Here is a 19,466-nt window from a genome sequence, read left to right as displayed (position 1 = left end):
CAGGAAGTCGGTTGGTGATGTGATTCGCGTAGATTAAAATGTTTCTTAACAGTAAACTTCTGTTCGTTGGAAACTAACACAGAACCATCACATACCAAACAAAGATTAAGTACAAACAAATTACATTACCTTTACCACATTTTCTGTGTTCTACGGCCACCTCCTGGAACTAAGTAACTTCTAATAGAACTAAAGTCAATGGGGATTTCCATGTTAACGCTCCGTGAGGCTCCATGAGAGCCGCCATTGCTGTGGAAAGATTGGTCCATAGAGGTCTATGGGAGTGGCGTAACTCTGATATTAGATGGCTCTGGTACTAACAAAGTGCCCCATGCCTACAGTCAAGCATGGTTTGGGGCCGCATGAATGCTGTCAGGCTGGAGGTGTCAGAAAAGTTACCACAGGGATAACTGGCTTGTGGCGGCGAAGCGTTTTTGATCCTTCGATGTCGGCTCTTCCTGTCATTGTGAAGAAGAATTCACCAAGCGTTGGATTGTACACCCACTAATAGGGAACGTGTGCTGTGGTTAGACCGTCGTACCGTTGTAGCGTGAAGCTGAATTTCACCAAAAGGGACATGCATGTCAACACGTACTGTGACTACTGAAGCGGGTCATGGGATCTGATGGGATCTCTGGAATTTTATGCCCGCCAATTTAAAGTTGTCATGCTGTTGTCCCCCTCTGTAGGATGTGAATTGATATCACCAGGTTCTGCTGGGTTCTGAGGGCATGTGAGAGGAGAGCTCCTTTTCAGAAAGCAAAGAAAGAAACCAACAGATTAAAGACACTTTATTTTGTAAAAGGAGGAAAGAAAGAAACAAATCTTGTTTTGTGAAAGGAAATGAACAGAGAAGCAGGTAGGTAGAGAGTGTGAAAGGATATAAAGAAGACAATTTGTTTTGTTAAAGGGCATGAAGAAAGAGGTAGACATGCAGACCATGAGCTGTTGCCTCCCTCTGGCCAGAATGTCTGCAGGCTTTTGTGAAATGTGACGACAGGATTGTGACCACAGCCTAGGGACACAAAGAGCCAATGGAAGAGACTGAATGACAAAGACAAGTGGCAACCTAACGCTCAAAGTAATGAAGCCAGGCCCCTGCAGTGGCCTAACGGAAGGGCACTGGGTTAGTATGCCAGCGATCTGGGTTCGATTCTGGCCCGGTCATTTGTCGATCCTCCCCCCATCTCTCTCTCTCTCCCATTCACTTCCTGTCGCCTCTCATACTGTCCTATCGAAATTAGGGCCAAAATGCCCCCCAAAATATATATTTTAATAATGAATCCAGAATTTTTTCATGTTACGGCTACCTAGAGCTGGCTACCGAAGCAGGTTTTCAGGCTTCAGAAGTTTGAGAATTTTAACCATTTTCACACTTCAAATAAACATACAGTGAACCTCAGGGTAGAGTATGTGGGATTGTGACCAGTGCATTGCAACTATCCTCTTCGATAGTTTACTGGTCTGACCAAAGTATGGTACGTTCTGCAGCTTAAGTCTATTACTGGAAATTCAAAATGAGTGTGTGTGTCTGTGCGTGCGTGCGTGTGTGTGTGTGTGTGTGTGTGTGTGTGTGTGTGTGTGTGTGTGTGTGTGTGTGTGTGTGTGTGTGTGTGTGTGTGTGTGAAGATTCCCCTTTCGTGAATGTTTGTGTGAAGATTCACCTTTTGTATGTATGAACGGTGTCATTTTCCCTGTCATAATGAATACTTGGGAAATTATGTTGGTGGAAAATGCTCCTGAAAAAAGATAACATTTGTGAAAGGGCAGCATAAAGGCTGAAAGTATAGACCTACTACTTGAAGAATCATATACTCAACCTTTAAAGGGACTATGTAGGATTAAAAGTTGAATTAATCGCTGTCCCAAGTCAGAACTGCTGAGAAACCCAAATGTGACTCTTTGATAGAGTGGTCTGCTACGAGTGTTGTGGGGAACATTTCAGTCACTTCTCATACGAAAAATCGCCTTACATACCATTTTCAGATTTGTATCAACTCCTGGCATTCTGTGATGAAAAACATTCTTACAACGAGCTTATTTAAACAGCATTTTTTTTCATGACGGTGTAGATTTTGGCACAAGCATGCCACAGGCACCGCGCAAACTACGTCATCCTTACATTGTGCCCCTTTAAAATAATTTGAATTAAGGCTGCCTGTCCACAGTGTGAATGGGAGATGGTTTTCTTCCAGCTCGATTATGCAGCCTATCTGTTCCTACATGCTGCTGACGTAAGTGTGACTGCTGCATTGAGTCATCTGTGTGTGTGTGATGTACGTATGTATGCAGGGACGCATTACTGCACAGGCCTACCAGGTTCAGACCCAGGGGCCCAAAATCTAAGGGGGCCCTGAAGTCCAAGGCTCCACGATACAAAAGGAAAAAAAAAACACTTCATTATTGGTCTATATTTGTGTTCTGTTATTGTGTTAAAATTGCACTTCGTTTTACTAATATTGTGTTAAAATTGCAGTTTATTTTTAAATGGCTAAACCCCCAAATCTTTTTTTGGAGGGGGGGGCTTTCTTGTTGCCTGGCCTTGGGGCCCATGGTGTCATAATCCGTTGCTGTCACTCATGACACGTGCGCAAGAAAGCGTACAGTACACACACACAGTACATGCACACACACACAAACCAAAATGTGTACTGTCTCACACAAAAAAACACAACCACACATATGTACAGTCACACACACAAACACATGCACGCTCGCACGCACGCACACATGCATGTATAGACATACACACAAACACGCACACAGACACACAAACACACAAGAATGAATTGTACTCTCACTCTTTCTTTATCACACTCACAAACATGAGCATACAAACATGTACACACACACACACACACACACACACACACACACATACACACACACACACGTCTTCCGCATGTATGCACAGCTGCAGTAAATGGAGGCTGACCCTGGCTCTGTTTCTGAGCCCCTCCTCCTATCCTCTTGAACAGTGTTCCGCAAAGTGTGGTCCGCGGACCACTAGTGGTCCGCGAGAGCCCCCAAGTGGTCCGCGAGGCGACCTGCCAGTCTTTCTGAAATCTCTCGCACAAAAGCTGTATGTTTAACATTAGACTAGATTTATCAGTGATTTGCCCTCAACGACAATAAAACGAGTCTGTGCTTTCAACCATTAATTAAACACTCATTAGTATTAATAATTAATATTCATACGTTTTCTAAAATCATTCTGCATTAATGCATTGCAGGACCGCTTTCGAACGTTCGTTTCTAGGCAACGACCTAGCAAACTTATTGGTAGATGTCAAAATAAGCTAACTAAACAGTAGGCTAATACAACAACAATCAGCACAAGCTAACAGTAACCAGCATTCGCGTTGCTATTATTTTTTCATAATTTTTTTGAGCGAAACAACGATGGAGAAGTGGCTGACGTTAGGCCTAAAGAGGAAAAAAACGGACACTGCAGATGACGTAAACAAGAAAAGAAAAGAAGATAACCAAGATGAGCCAACACCACAGACAGGGCAGGAAAAACAACATCGGCCAACGGCAAAGGTGAAAAGAAAATATAGCAGTGACTATCTGAAAATGGGATTTTTCTGGGCTGGGGATCAAGAGGATCCCAGTCCCCACTGTGTCCTGTGCTATGATATCTTGTCCAACGAGGCGATGAAGCCTGCCAAACTGAAACGCCACTTCGAGTCAAAGCACAAGGACTGCATCGACAAACCCTTATCGTTTTTTGAGCGAAAGTGTGAAGAGCTTCAATGTCACATGAAAAAGGACAAGAAGCAATTCTTTGTGCCCGGGGAAAATGCCAAGGCCACAGAAGCCTCATTTTTGGTCTCTGAGCTCATAGCCAAAACGGGCCACCCTTACTCTATTGGTCAAACACTAATCAAACCATCAGCGAAATTAATGAATAGCGTAATGCTGGGAGAGAAAGAATGCGACGCCATAGAAAAGGTTCCCCTCTCCGCTGACACTGTCCAGCGGCGCATAGCAGTCATGGCAGAAGATGTGGAGAAACAGCTGATTACACGAGTGCGCCAGAGTCCACTTTTTTCTCTACAATTGGATGAGTCCACGGACATTGGCAACGAGGCGAATCTGTTGTGTTACATCAGATACATCTGTGATGGGGCTGTACACGACGACTTCCTTTTTTGTGAATCCCTGCAAACCAACACCACCGGAGAGGCGATTTTTGATTGTTTGAACGCCTTCGTTTGCAAGAATGGCCTGGACTGGAAGAAGTGTGTCGGTATTTGCACCGACGGTGCAACTGCGATGACCGCAAAGCACAAAGGCCTGGCTGTGCGCGTACGCGCAGTAGCTCCATTCGCAGCAGCATCGCACTGCTGCATTCACCGGGAACAACTGGCAGTGAAGAAAATGCCTCAGTGTCTTAGATCTGTCCTGGACGAGGCGGTCAAAATCATCAATGGAATAAAAGGCAAGGCACTGAATACGCGCATTTTTAAAGTTTTATGCGAGGAGATGGGGAGCGACCACACGAAACTCCTGTTCCATACGGAGGTACGTTGGTTGTCCCGTGGAAAAGTTTTAACGCGTCTTTTTGAGCTGCGTGAGGAAGTGAGGTTGTTCATGCACCAGAACGAGGAGCTCTACAACCAAATGCATGAGTTTCAATGGCTGGCGAAGTTGGCATACCTTGCTGACATTTTCAGCTTCCTCAACACATTGAACCTGGCGCTTCAAGGCGCAGCCGTCACCATCTTCACTGTGCAGGACAAGATCAAAGCTGCGCGCACGAAACTGCAGTTGTGGTGCACACGCCTGGATCGATCGGAGTTCGACAACTTTCCAACTTTGGCGGACTTCATACTTACAGCTGATGAGATTGTGGACACAGACACCATCACCGCTTTCAAAGAGCACCTGCGTGGCCTTCACTCGCAATTGGAACGCTACTTCCCGGAGTTAGAGACGGACTTTGAGTGGATCAGAAATCCGTTCGGAGACGAAGCCCACATCGAACGTATCGGTTCGGCATTGGCTGCCAGAGAGCTTGACAGCTTGGTCGACATTGCCGTGGATAGCACCCTAAAGATGGCATTCAGGCAAAAAACCCTCCCGGATTTTTGGGTTCATGTGCAGCCAGAGCATCCCAAACTCGCCGAGTGCGCTCTGAAAACGCTCATGCCATTTGCATCCACCTACAAGTGCGAGGTTGGGTTTTCTGCACTAGTTGGGTTGAAAACCAAAAAGCGAAACAGGGTCAATGTGGCCCCCAATCTGAGATTGAAATTGTCCTGCTTGCAACCAGATATTAAAACACTGATGCTTAGTGTGCACCAGCTCCACTCCTCCCATTAAAACAGGCACGATTAATATGACATTAGTTTTGTTCATTCAGTTCATTCATGCATCTCCTAATTTTGAAAAATGGTTAGAGTTTTTTTTTTTCTTTTTTCTGAAAAACTGCTAAATTTTAAACCTCCATACTTTGCCTTTTAGGATAGGCATTCATTGCATTTGTAAATAGTTGGCCAAGATTCCCATTAAATATAGCCTACCTAACTTTACAAAAATGTCTCTGTGTATGTCTGTGTCTGTGTTTGAATTGGGGGTGGAGGGGGGGGGGGGGGTATCCATAAGGCCCAGTGGCACCATCCATAAGGGCCAGCAGCGGGACCAACCATTTACAGCTAGGGGGCACTACGTGGATAAATCATAGCAGATATTTCTAATAAAGGGGGCACCTGTGAGGTATAAGTGCACCACACAGTCCCTGGTGGGGGGTGTTGATGATGCGCTGAAAAGTGGTCCCCAGATGAAAAAAATTGGGACAAAGTGGTCCTTGGTCTGAAAAAGTTTGAGGAACACTGCTCTTGAACAACACACACACACACACACACTGGCTCCTAGCCTCTACACTGATGATGCGGCAACACACAGAGAGAAGATACTATAAATAGGCCTCCCTCTGTAACCACACACACACGCACACACACACAGGAGAGAGAGAGGACAGAGAAATGTACACACACACATACACACTAACCCATCTCTCATCCCTCTTTCTCTCCATCCTGTCATCCTTCCATCTCTCTCTCTCTCTCTCTCTCTCTCTCTCTCTCTCTCTCTCTCTCTCTCTCTCTCTCTCTCTCTCTCTCACCCCCCAAGCTCTTTCACTAGGACTCTAATAAGCGTGAGAGGTAGAGGCAAAGGCCGAGTATGAGAGGAGGAGTGGAGGAGATAAGGAATGGAGGATAGGAGGAGTGGAGGGAGAGGCCTGGCCAGCCAGATAATATGAAGGAAGGTCTCAGTCCAGTATTTTTTTCTCTTGTTATTCACATAAACACACACACACACAGGGAGGGTTGTGTCACACAAGGAGGGTTGTGTGTGTGTGTGTGTGTGTGTGTGTGTGTGTGTGTGTGTGTGTGTGTGTGTGTGTGTGTGTGTGTGTGTGTGTGTGTGTGTGTGTGTGTGTGACAGGTGGGGAGGTGGGGGTTGGCATACAATAATCAGGATTATATGATCTATAATCCATACGTACACATACGTGCATACAGTGGAATTGGATTGTAGAGGGAGGATGGTATAGACAGAGATTCCTTAAGTATATAGAGATATGCCAATGTAATAGGTTGCTATGAACACCTAACATGACCAGGTTCCGGTCTGCCTAAAGGGGCGTGTCATAATACTCCTTGCATTGAATAGAACAGTCCTTAGGTCTGCCTAGGTCTGCCTAAAGGGGGATTTCCCCCCCTCCCCCTTGCAATAATAGAACCCGGAAACAATGGGCCAATGGAACCTCTCTCTCTCTACTCTCTCTGGTATAGTCCTGCTTAAAGGCACGGTGGTCAATAATGTCCCATTCTACAAGGCACTGTATATTAAATATTAAATACTCGAGCAGAGGAAGTTCAGGGTTGCATAGCTCGAAAGCGTTGTTGCTACCATGTTAGCACCTTAGCTAATTGTAATTGCATTGCATTGTATTGATTGCATAGCAACCAATAAAGTTAGCTAATGTTAGCAACCATGGTAACGGGAAATGCACAGTTCTGTTGACTGAATTCCTGGGAGGAAGATGGTGAGCTCGAGGAAAGCCATTACCGCACCCTCGTACCAAAAGCATCATCTAGTAGAGAAAGATAACCCAGGCTCTAATATCTCTGAGATCCATGAGATGTCAGGTGAACGCCCCTTTAGGACACCTTCTGTTAAGAGGCATTTGGAGACCTTAGGTTGAGAATAATTGGAGTTCCATTGGTGCTGTAGATGGCACACAGAGGTTGTGCAAGCCACCACCAAACATCACAAAAACAGAAGAAGAAGGAGGGGACAACGCTAGCCTGGTCCTGACCATCCCATAATACTACCATTTCATTTCGTATTTATGGTCTGGCATTTGTTTGCTCTGAAGCGATTGCAGGAAGCAGGAAGTTTGCACTCAGTTATGGTTTGAAATTATTGGACACCTCTCACCCAATCGCCGGCAGTTACTCAACAACAACATAGCACAGACCAGTGGCTCTGGAGCAGATGTGTATGTCATTGTCACAAGCTTCCTCCCCCTTTCACGTGGGGCGCTTATTCGCTTATTGGCTGTTTTCTGGGCGGGGCGTTGCGATCAAAATCCTACTGCTCCAGGCACTCCACAGAGAAGCACAGCCAGACTACCGTAGTGGAGCCAATCCTTTGGCGGAAATACGTAGGATGGCTCGCGAGGCTAGGACAACGCCCCCTTAGGAGACCAAAGTTGAGGACCCTCCTTTTGCATTGGGTGGGCGGAGTTCGGGGTGTCTTTCTCTCATAGAAGATCACATGTACAGGGGTCATTCCACGCCAAATCAACCAGAGCCCACGCACTTGCGTCTCAAAAAATTCTGAAAATATTATCAAGTGTACCCGTGATCAGGGGCGTAGCACCAAATTTGGGGCCCTAGGAACAACTTCTTTCATGGGCCCCCCTACTCACAACCCCCCAAACAACCCTCCCCGCGCGCGCGCGAACGCGCGACTGATATTGTCATCCTCCTTGCCTTCCTCAGAAAACCCCTCTAGGCCTATGCTTTCCTCCCCTTCACTTGAATCATCCTCATTTTCAATCATATGATAGCCTATCACAGAACAGACATAATGTCCTTATTTTTCACATCACCAGTTGTGAAAAGTCTGCTATCATATTCATAGAGATGACTTTTAATCACTTCATCACTATGGTGTGAGGGGGAGGAGAGAGACTGGTAAATCTCTCTTCACAATGCATTTAGCCTAATATTTCGTGCAATAAGGAGACATGAGACATTGATATAGAACTGAACTTTCTTCAATATGCATCCCTTAACAGAAACACACGCGCTCGCGCACACATTCATTCACTTGCACTGGCCCGCTGCACGCACCCGCACGTCATTTGTCCGTTAGTTGTTTTTTTGGGAGAGCAAGGAATAGAGAATCAGCTGGCAGAAGCTTACTATGGAATGTCGCTTAAAATAGGCTGGAACAAAAGTATCGCTGTTTGGATTTGATGCCGTTATTCTCAACCTTCTAAAGTCAGGGCACCCCGAACCTAGTCACATAGAAATCATTATTTATAAGGCTACTGCATCGGCTATTTCAGATTTAAATTGGCCAGTAACTATTTCACAGTAGCCTACCTTAAATAGGGTAATTGTCATGAGCACTCAATGCAGATAGGCTACCTGCTCAGCACCGAGGTAGGTAGGCTACTCTGCTTATCTTTTGTCTTGCGCTTTGCGCAGATTAGAATGGCGTCAGCAGCATTCAAAACGCAGACTGGTGCCCCGTCAAAATCTCGTCATTAATTTACCACACTTCAGCTACAACGGACGTTGTCAGATGGCCAGGGAAAGTAACCAGAGATTTCCTATTGAGAGTGTTGAGACCGCAAAATGAAAGCAGAATGACGGTTAAGGACTGACAGCTCGCACCGCCACCTTGACATTGGCAACTGATGAACGTGACGTTGATTAATATCGTTACGAGGACATAATCAATCTGCAAATGTGATGCACCCGATTGAGACACTGCTTTTCCTCAACATTAGGATATTAGGCTAGCTAAAATAGGCTCACCTTCTCTCAAGTTCGCACAATTTGCATCTGTGACAGGGCATCTTCACGTTTGTGACATTTTCTTGATTCATTTTACAAATTAGCTTTGCTATTTGGATATTTGAACCAACATCGACCCTTTGTTGGTCTTGTGACTTGTTATGAATATATCAAAGACAAATATGGGTTCAATAGGCTATCACAATTATAGCCAAAAAATGATATATATTTTTTAATCTGACTCCGGCTATCACAGTAGGCCACACGGAATGGGAATGAGATAACCAGTTAGCCTACTGTAGGCGGTAATTTTGACATTTGGGCTCACCTTTCTTGCAAGAAATCAGCAGCAGTTGCTTCGTCTGGTTTCCCCTGTCTCTCTTGCCTTTCTATTCTTTTTGTGAAAGCCTGGTGTTTTAGACATCTTTCATTGCTAACCGGCTGCTGCGTTTAATGCCTATAATGAAGTGAGTGAGTGTTGATTACGCATATTGTGCAATCAAAAGTCCGCGAGAGGGCGGACTAAACCAATGCGTACTGATTATGGGGGTGTTTGATATATATTGTAGCCTATTTGCAGGCTAGGATATCCAATTTAACAGATGTATTTCCAGAGAACATTGGAATTACATAAATTACCAACATGTATTGACATTATTGTAAAAATAATGTTTAAAAAAGCAAAACAAGAAGAACATTTTCCATAGGGGCCCCCCGGTGGGCCCCCCAGGTGGGCTGGGCCCTGAGAATGAGTCGGGGTTTTCCCCCCCTGTTCCACGCCGCTGCCCGTGATACTTAAGAGAAACACTGTAAATTTATTTGAATGAAAGATGTATACTCTCCGTGTTACAGCCAATTTTACTGGGGGAGGGGGGTGCCCATTTTGTTCACACTCTTTTTTTTGTCAAAGTTCACAAGCCCGTAGCTCAATAACTAAACCATTTAGGAAGCTCAAATTTGGCATGCTGGTACATAGATAGGAATAATTTGTTGCTAAACTGTCAGTTTTGGTCTGTATGATCCTGCATCGTCATAGCATTCCCTCAAAGATGATACAAATTGTACTGGAGTTTTTGGCTGTGCTCTGTTTAGGCCTTCAGAAGACATATTTGTGCCCAACATAGCCTCTTGATTTTTTCCCCTTGTAGAGACAAGTAGGAACACTCTCATAAAAAGCTATAAATAGAAAGGAAACCCCATCAGTGTTTGACCAGAAGACCTCACAAGTCTGACAAATCATTTTGGGTGTCATTTTCAGAGCTCCAGAACCCCTTGTGGGATTGTCCACAGATTTTTATTTTATTTTTTTCTTCATTCTCCATGAAGTCTTCTTTTTAAAAATGCCAATGAGACTTGTCTTATGTGACATTTTCTTTTTTAATTTCTTTAATTTCTTTCTTTCTTTAATTTCTTTTTTAATATTCAGGGTGGAAATTAAAAACGAAAACATAACATAAGACAAGTCTCATTGGCATTTTTAAAAAAGAAGAATTCATGGAGAATGAATGGAGCTCTGAAAATGACACCCAAAATGATTTGTCAGACTTGTGAGGTCTTCTGGTCAAACAATGATGGGGTTTCCTTTCTATTTATAGCTTTTTATGCGAGTGTCCCCACTTGTCTCTACAAGGGAAAAAAATCAAGAGGCTATGTTGGGCATAAATATGTCTTCTGAAGGCCTAAACGGAGCACAGCCAAAAACTCCAGTACAATTTGTATCATCTTTGAGGGAATGTTATGACGATGCAGGATCATACAGACCAAAACTGACAGTTTAGCAACGAATTATTCCTATCTATGTACCAGCATGCCAAATTTGAACTTCCTACATGGTTTAGTTATTGAGCTACGGGCTTGTGAACTTTGACAAAAAAAAGAGTGTGAACAAAATGGGAACCCCCCTCCCCCAGTAAAATTGGCTGTAACACTGAGAGTATACATCTCTCATTTAAATAAATGTACAGTGTTTCTCCTAAGTACCACGGGTACACTTGGTAATATTTCCAGAATTTTTGAGACCTAAGTGCGCAGGCTCTAGTTGATTTGGCGTGGAATGACCCACAGGGGGTTAATCTGCCTGGCTCTTGCCTGTGCTGTAGTTCTGCGCAGCTTCGTGAGCTCCACTACTAGGTCTGGGAGGGCACGCGTTGGCTCTGCCTTCAAAACGTATAACCGGCATGACGTGTGCCATGTGCGTTACGACCCTTTTTGAGGGGGAACATAGGGAGACAAGTCAAGACAAGTCCCTGTTAATGTTGGGAAAGAAGAAACGAAAGACAAGTACCTGCAGACTAGTGTTGTTCGGGCTCAACATGCTAAAGACGTGTTGTGTTGTCGGCTGTTCAAAATGATAGGCCTATAGCCAAACAGCCGTGGCTGAAGCATGGACTGTGTTTATTTAGGCTAGCCGATGTTGCATGTAAGTTCAGAAGACATTCGGTTTGTTTTCCCCCAAAAAGGGGCGTAACGCACATTCACAAACAAAGTACCCAGATGGTCGGTTACACATATAGCTTTATCCATCATTCTGCCCGTGAAGGATTGGTACCTGGGTTTTGTCGGCATGATGCAATTGTCTTGTGACTGTACTACTGTATCAGTTGGATGTGGGTGAGTGGCGTCACCTAAGAACTCAGATGGGACACGAGTGCAAACAGCTGTGCAAACGCAGTATAGTGACCTTGCACCAGACCACACACACACACACACACACACACACACACACACACACACACACACACACACACACACACACACACACACACACAAACAGTAGACAGGGTTACACACAAGAGCACCTCTCTCACACACACTCTCTCTCTCACACACACACACAAACACACACACACACACACACACACACACACTGCACCGTAGGCTATCCTAACCCCCCCCCCCCCCCCCCCCTTTCCTGAACAGGGGGGAGGATATGGAGACAAGCAGGGCGGACTAAACACACAGTGCTGTTTACAAACAGATGCCTGCAGGGGAGAATGACAAATACACACACACACTCACACACACACACACACACACACACACATTAATAGTAAACATGCACACACACACACACACACACACACACACACACACACACACACACACACACACACACACACACTAATAGTAAACACGCACATGCACATAGACAAACACACATACGCACACAGAAACACACACACACACACACACACACACACACACACACACACACACATCGCTAATACTACACATGCACATCCACGCACACAGGCGAACGCACACAGATGAACGCACACACACACACACACACACACACACACACACACACACACACACACACACACACACACACACACACACACACACACACACACACACACACACACACACACACACACACACACACACACACACACAATTGCAAGCAAATCTGCAAATGTTGGCACACACTCACACAAGCTGGGCATCCACTGTTGGCACATACACACACAGAAGCTGAGCAGCAGGTCTAACACACACACACACACACACACACACACACACACACACACACACACACACACACACACACACACACACACACACACACACACACACACACACACACACACACAAAATCTGGCACATTTTGATTTAAGGGGGTTTCCCTCAGGCAAATCTTAAAATGAAAATCTGTCTCTTCCATCTCCTCAGAGAGAGAGAGAGATGCAGGGGGAGTTTTGGCAGCAGCAGTTTCTGTAATAAGCTGTTCTGTCCTCAGATGTTTGACTAGGCCGATTTCGAAAGGTTGAACTAAATAAGATTAAAAGATATTGAGCCGAAAATACACATCTCCCACATATCACACTCAACAATAAACTCGCCCGCGGCACATTTTGAAAAATAATCATGGTCCAAGACAAGCTCTACTTTAGTGTGTGGGGGTATCTAGCTCTCAGTTCAGCTGCAACTCAACTCATTTATTTTGCAGAATGCAGAATGGAACAGTAAAGAGGAAGTTTCAACCATGAGCTGCTAGCAAAGTGATATTTCTAGCCGTTTGTGGTCAGCTATTTGTCAGGGCCACCTGAGAACGCATCGCTATGTTTAGATTGGGGGCAGATGTTAGAGCTGGTGGATTGAATTTCAGAAGCAATCATTTTGTTTTGTCTGAGGTGAAACTTTGGCTTCGTTTTAAGGGCTTCACTTTGATTTTGTGCTTTTTTTGTGATTTAATAGTTTTACATTGTATTTTCAATTCAACATTTGCCTTGCAGAACACTCAAAGTGGCCGAGTGACATGTTTAGCCGCAGTCCTGGACTGGTAATCTGGCATACAGGGCATTCTCCCGGTGTGTGTGTGTGTGTGTGTGTGTGTGTGTGTGTGTGTGTGTGTGTGTGTGTGTGTGCGTGCCCTGCAGTCTCCTGGTGGGCTGACCGTGCTCAGGGGCCGATGCTGTTGGATATATTTATTTATTTAAAGATTTTGATATTTGTTTTGGGGACTTAAAGCTTTATTTAAACAGTATAGTCGAAGATGGAGACACAAAATCAGTGGGAGAGAGAGATGGGGTAGAACCTAGGATTGGGATATGACTCAGGCCTTGCTCGAACCTGTGTCCCAATGGGTATCCAAGCCCAGATGTGGGGGACTCTACATGCTGTGCCACATTGCCCACTTTGACATTTGAAGATTTCAGATGCAAAACCCCATTAGTGCCTTTTCAGAAATTAATCTTAACTCATTTTTATTTAATACAAAACTATCAAAATTGCATATATTTTTTATTTATTTATGTTATACAACTATTTACATGTATCATCAAGTACATGAATGTAAACCAAACCAACAACCGGGTTTTCTAAAAAATATAGAGGTGCAGGTCTTCAGAAATGGAGTTAGGGTGGTTTGCATCTGAACTCTTCATTTTTTTTTATTTACTTTTTAAAGCGTCCACCAATTTCAGAGGGGGCAGCCCATTGGTCAATCTTAAAGTACAGACAGTGGACTTTTGTGAGGAGCCGATCTAAACCTAAAATGCTAGAGCCATAGGCGTAGCCAGGGGCGGGCCTGGGCCCGCCCACTTGACATCCAAGCCCACCCCATTCACACTTGACAGTCAACTGTTGCCATTGAACTATAATTAATGGCATAGCACTGAGCGATAATTAATCATTTTCTGAAAAGTCTGGTTCATCTTCTGTGATTTCTATGATTTCATTTTCAAAGTATCATTTTTGAGCACGATATTATAATATCTACCTACGCGCTTTCGGGTTGGGCCCATCCGATTTTTTCAGGGCCCACCCGTTTTATTATTTCTGCCTACGCCCCTGCTTTTAGCACAGTGCTGTTTAGCTGCTTCTGGTCGTGTGTTTGTCGACTTATTATCATCACCACCCGAGAGACATTGCTATGTTTAGATTGGAGCAGATGTTAGCTGGTCGATTGAACTGAAGAGATGGTCGTTTTTCTTTGTCTAAAAGGAAACTTAACAGGTGCTGTGGCAGAGAGTGCTAATATAAAGCAGTGCCATATGCAGGCCACATTTCCCTCTTTTGAAAGTGAAGTAAAAACCCACCTGGAAAACATCCATTGTCATTGTGACACAGCACACAGTGCTTTTTGTGGTTTTATTATGGACATTATATTTGCGAGGAAACCATTTTGTCCTCATAACAGAGTGCAAAAACACTCAGTGAAGCCATTTAACTCAATCACTTATTTCAGATACAAGTCACTTTGTAAATTTTTCTCATTTTGGGATGGTGTAATGGACGTTATATTCTTGATAAAACATTTTAGGTCTCCTAACAACATTTACCTTGCCAAACTCAAGCCAATTACGGATCTCAGATACAAGTCACTTTATTATACACGTATATCTTTTTAGGGTATTACCCTGTGTCAAATGGCTTGCAATTTTTCTTCTCATATTGACCCAATAACAATGCTAATGTAGTCTATTTCAGCCGCGAGGGGATGCTAGAGGGGCCGCGGCAAGTTGAAAGGAACAGTGTTGCCAAACAAAATGGCCTCATTTATGCCATAGTCAACAGTGCTATATTTATTGTGTTTCCTTTAGTAGTTGCATGGATTTAGGAGTGCACTTTTCGACTAATGAAAGGTGGTGCACTGAACAAAATAGTGTAGCATGACCCAAGTCAGGGGGCCTTGGTTGGAATCTACTGGTATATGGGAGGCCATGTAATGGTTAAGTTTGGGGACCCCTGGTCTAATTTTTGTGTCCCTCCCCCAACATTTCTTATCTTTCATTCCTCCATGTCCTCCCTGCTTCATGCCTCCATCTCCCTTTTTTACCTGCACCCCGCCCGAACACACACACACACACACACACACACACACACACACACACACACACACACACACACACACACACCTTCAATCCTCCATCTTCCCTCTTCCCCCTCTCCTTCCATCAGCTAGCCCTCCTTCATGTGTCCTTCCCTCATCACCAATAGGCCTACTGTACAAATGTTGAATGCTGTTACAAATTGTAAATAAAATATTATATCTATCACATATTTTATGTTCTATTGAAAACATACTCTATGTTATATTTTACAGCTCTTCGCCATCATGATCTTTGGGAGCGTGGCCAACAAGGACTATGTGAACCATTCCATCTAGAGACAGATAAACATACATTAAATTAATCAAATTAAATGAATAAATATTTTGATTTTGTGTTATACATTTCACAGCTTTTTGCCATCGTCACCTTCGTCAGTATCGCCCACGAGGGCTACGCAAATCCGACGGGATGAGGCACACAAATAAAATCTTAACAAATATAAAAATGTTACAAATAAGAAATAAAAAGCAAAAACCCCACTAATTCTCTCCCTCCTCCTTCTATACAGCTTTTCGCTATCGTCATCTTCGGCAGCATTGGCAACGAGGCCTATGTGAACCAGCCAGATTAGCGAAATGAATAAGAATCAATCTATTCAAATAAACATTGGATTTTTGTGATCTACAATCCACAGCTCTTTGCCATCGTCATCTTCATCAGCATTGCCAACGACGGCTACGTGAACCGGCCAGACTAGCGAAATGGATAAGAAATCGATTCGATTAAAACATTTTGATTTTTGGTATTCTACAATCCACAGCTCTTCGCCATCGTCATCTTCGGTAGCATTGCCAACGAGGGCTACGTGAACCGGCCGGACGAGGTGGAGGAGTACTGCATCTTCAACCGCAACCAGAACGCCTGCAACTACGCGGTGGGCATGGGCACGCTGGCCTTCCTCTCCTGCCTGGCCTTCCTGGCCCTGGACGTCTACTTCCCCCAGATCAGCAGCGTCAAGGACCGCAAGAAGGCCGTGCTGGCTGACGTCGGCGTCTCCGGTAAGAAAATCACTTAAAGCACTTAGAGCTTGGTGTCGCGGACTTTTCTTTCAGTTTTTTCATGGTATTTTTGCTGGTCCTGCACCCAATCTTTTTGAGACGGATGGGCGTGTTTTTTTCTTTCTAACTACAAGAAAATCACTTCATCAATATCCAGTAGCCAGGCTGTGCCCTCCTAGTGACGCCACACCTTCAGCGTTGCCTCTAGTAGAGTAGAGTAGAGTAGAGTATCGTTTATTGATCCCAGGGGGAAATTAAGGTGTCAAGTAGCATACACACATAAATAAAGACATAAAGACATTGTCCACAAGACATAACACACATATTTACACATACAAATAATCATATATAGCTCACTGTTGCATACTTATTGCCAAGGCATCTCTCTCTCTCTCTCTCACACACACACACACACACACACACACACACACACACACACACACACACACACACACACACACAACACACACACACCAAAAAATAAATAAAGTATAAAGTGTCCACAGTGTTCACATGTGCCTTAGCTGAGTGGCACATAGTAGCCAAGACAAGGTGGCCATAAAGTGTCCAGGAGTGTCCATAGTCTCTCTGCCTAGTATGTCCATTGTATTCCTTAGAAAGTCAGGCCAAGAACAATACAAACACAATTCTGAGCTCCCAAAAAAACGAGAACTCCTCCCACTTTGTCAGGGAGTAAACAACCATTAGCAAACTAAGGGAGGTGGGTCAACCATCCATTTCGGTATCCAGTATTTCACAAATTGTTATCTAATCCGATAGGGCACAACAGGGGTCAAGTTGAGCTAGGGCTGCATTATGCTACACCAACAGCAGTAGTATGCTGCTACACTAACAGCACAATTTTCCAAACTGAGCAATGAAATAGTATTAGCTAGTGTTGCCGTGGTCCCAGTGCAGTTGGCTAAAGAGTCCTGACAAGTTACACCTGTGACTAGGTGTCATCACTTGAGGAGAACCCTAGAGCAGTGCTTCCCAACCTTTTTTGTCTTCCGTACCCCCTTAGCAACTTTTTCACATGATGAGTACCCCCTTGCCCTCATTCAGGCTCTGTTCCTCTATCCCAATGTGACTACACTCAATATATTTGTTATTATTACATTTTTCCACGTACCCCCTGCAGTGTGCTCGCGTACCCCTAGTGGTACACGTACCCCTGGTTGGGAAACACTGCCCTAGAGGACCGGGTGTGATCAAAAACTGGACTGACACATCATACAAACCTAACAGCAGAGGTGGAACGTAACTAAGTATTTTTACTTCGTTACTGTACTTAAGTAGTTTTTTCTGGAATTTGTACTTACCTGAGTAAAAATAAAAATGCAGACTTTTACTTTTACTCAATTACATTTTTTGACAATTACTTGTACTTTCTACTCCTTACATTTCTAGAAGAAGGCTTTGTTACTAGTTACATTTATCCTAGGTTTTCCTGTTGTGTTTCGTGGATATTTGAGTAGCCTCAGCTGTGGGCAGGCAGGCGGGACCAAGTCCCTCTTCCAAACTGACACCCAGTCAGAAAAGACACTTTAAAAAACATTAACAGGACTCCATAGTCATGTTCAAATAGAACCGAAAACCGTTGCAGAAACTTTTCCCTATTGGATCAAGTATAGACATGGAGAAAGACAGTCATTGCGCGAGTAGGCCTACTTGTACTTTTGTACTCAAAAAGTACATTTAAAAGTTAGCACTTAGGACTTTTACATAAGTACATTTTTGGTGTATAACTTTTACTTTCACTTGAGTAATTTTTTCGCAGGGTACTTCTACTTTTACTTAAAGATCGCCTCTCAACGTAATTTAATTAACATTGCCGTGTTCCCAATTGTTATTGAATGTGTTACGCGTTGGTCCTGTTTTAAAAAACGTTCTGGTTGCTTTGTTTCAAGACGTTTTTGCAAGCTGGCAAGGTGGCTTGTGGAGAAACGAGAGAGTGTTCCGTGTTTCTCGTGGAAATGCGTCTCTGATTGGCTCACTCCTCCTGCTCTCAAAGAAACGCGTCTCTGATTGGCTCAGTCCTCCAGCCTTGGGAGAGAATGTAATGGGAAACAGAGTCGCCACTTCCCCGGATGGTACTGCACTATAGGGGCGCCAACGGAGGCGTGCAGGCTCCATTCAGGGCTGTGCTCTTTCGACAGCGACCCCTAGGCGAGCTGTAGGCACGGAGCAACCGGAGTGAGCAGGCTTTATGTATGAGGCTTTGTGCTGTGTGTGTATCTGAGAGTAGCAACCAGCTGATAGCTAAGCTAAGCTATGTTTCGGACCACCAGACGTTGCTTGTTTTGAAAACAAGCAGAAAAAAATTACTCGACATGTTTTTAGATAAATGGGTCGATATAAACCTTTGTGGGCAACGCCTTCTTTCGACGTGACGAAACACAGAAAGGCTTTCGTGATTCGCTCGTTTCTCTGCATTATTGATGTAAATTGGGAAACACCGGGAAACACAGCCAGGAGAGTTGACGCACCGCTATGAGAGCCTTGCAAGTGAGTTTAACTTGGGGTGACCGTCCGATCTTCGAAAGGAGTGAGTAAAACTGAGTTTTATCGGAAGTTGGCCTTTAAGTACACAACTTCAGTACTTATTCCACCTCTGCCTAGCAGGACCTGGCCCTGTAATACAGTCACAATTTGACGACAAACAGAACTGAGTTCTTTTTCTGTTGGTTCCCTTTTTGGTCCACTTACAGATTCACTTACGGTTCACTGAGACTATCTTCACATCTATCCCTGTAAGTGAGCCAAACTCAGTTCTCTTTAAGTGGACGAAAAAGTGAACAGACAACAAAAGGACTCCGGTATCAGGTCTGAGTTTGCTTAACTGGCTAAAAGGGACCAGGTGTGAAAACACAGTAACACTTTATTTTAGGGACACATCTATTAGTACTAATACATACAATGTTAATGCCTGCATAAGTACCTCGTAAGGCATGTACTAAGCAAATGCTAAGGTCTACTAGGTCCTTACTAAGGTTAAATTGGTAATAAATCCCTTATTGTGCATGAACAAGACATTTGCGAATACATGCCTAACAAATGTTTGATTTTGCTTTGTACATGCCTTA

General features: G+C 44.1%; 2 protein-coding genes across 2 annotated transcripts in view; both read left to right on the top strand.

The window, feature by feature from the left end:
- Nucleotides 1-3,576: 3,576 nt before the first annotated feature.
- On the top strand, nucleotides 3,577-16,397 carry LOC134456551 (zinc finger BED domain-containing protein 5-like). Its single transcript, XM_063207948.1, has 4 exons — nucleotides 3,577-5,181; nucleotides 15,595-15,639; nucleotides 15,891-15,935; nucleotides 16,143-16,397. Exons 1-4 carry the CDS (start codon nucleotides 3,577-3,579, stop codon nucleotides 16,395-16,397), a joined length of 1,950 nt encoding a protein of 649 aa, XP_063064018.1.
- A 1,798-nt stretch (nucleotides 16,398-18,195) lies between these two features.
- Nucleotides 18,196-19,466, top strand: part of gpr179 (G protein-coupled receptor 179) — a 440,981-nt gene continuing 439,710 nt past the window's right edge. Inside the window, exon 1 of the mRNA XM_063207936.1 lies at nucleotides 18,196-18,928. Within this exon, the coding sequence (XP_063064006.1) occupies nucleotides 18,874-18,928 (55 nt within the window). The 5' untranslated portion in view covers nucleotides 18,196-18,873. The remainder of the gene's footprint in view (nucleotides 18,929-19,466) is intronic.

This window comes from Engraulis encrasicolus, chromosome 1 (assembly GCF_034702125.1).
Source record: "Engraulis encrasicolus isolate BLACKSEA-1 chromosome 1, IST_EnEncr_1.0, whole genome shotgun sequence".
NCBI classification, from domain to species: Eukaryota; Metazoa; Chordata; class Actinopteri; order Clupeiformes; family Engraulidae; genus Engraulis; species Engraulis encrasicolus.
This window is presented reverse-complemented; position numbering and strand designations above follow the sequence as displayed.

Bases quoted from the DNA above. Each gene is read 5' to 3' on its own strand.
- LOC134456551 (XM_063207948.1), top strand. From the start codon at position 3,577: ATGGGATTTTTCTGGGCTGGGGATCAAGAGGATCCCAGTCCCCACTGT. The intron at 5,182-15,594 runs GTTGGGTTTTCT...TATATTTTACAG, and splicing joins CATCCACCTACAAGTGCGAG to CTCTTCGCCATCATGATCTT. The intron at 15,936-16,142 runs GTGAACCAGCCA...TACAATCCACAG, and splicing joins GCATTGGCAACGAGGCCTAT to CTCTTCGCCATCGTCATCTT.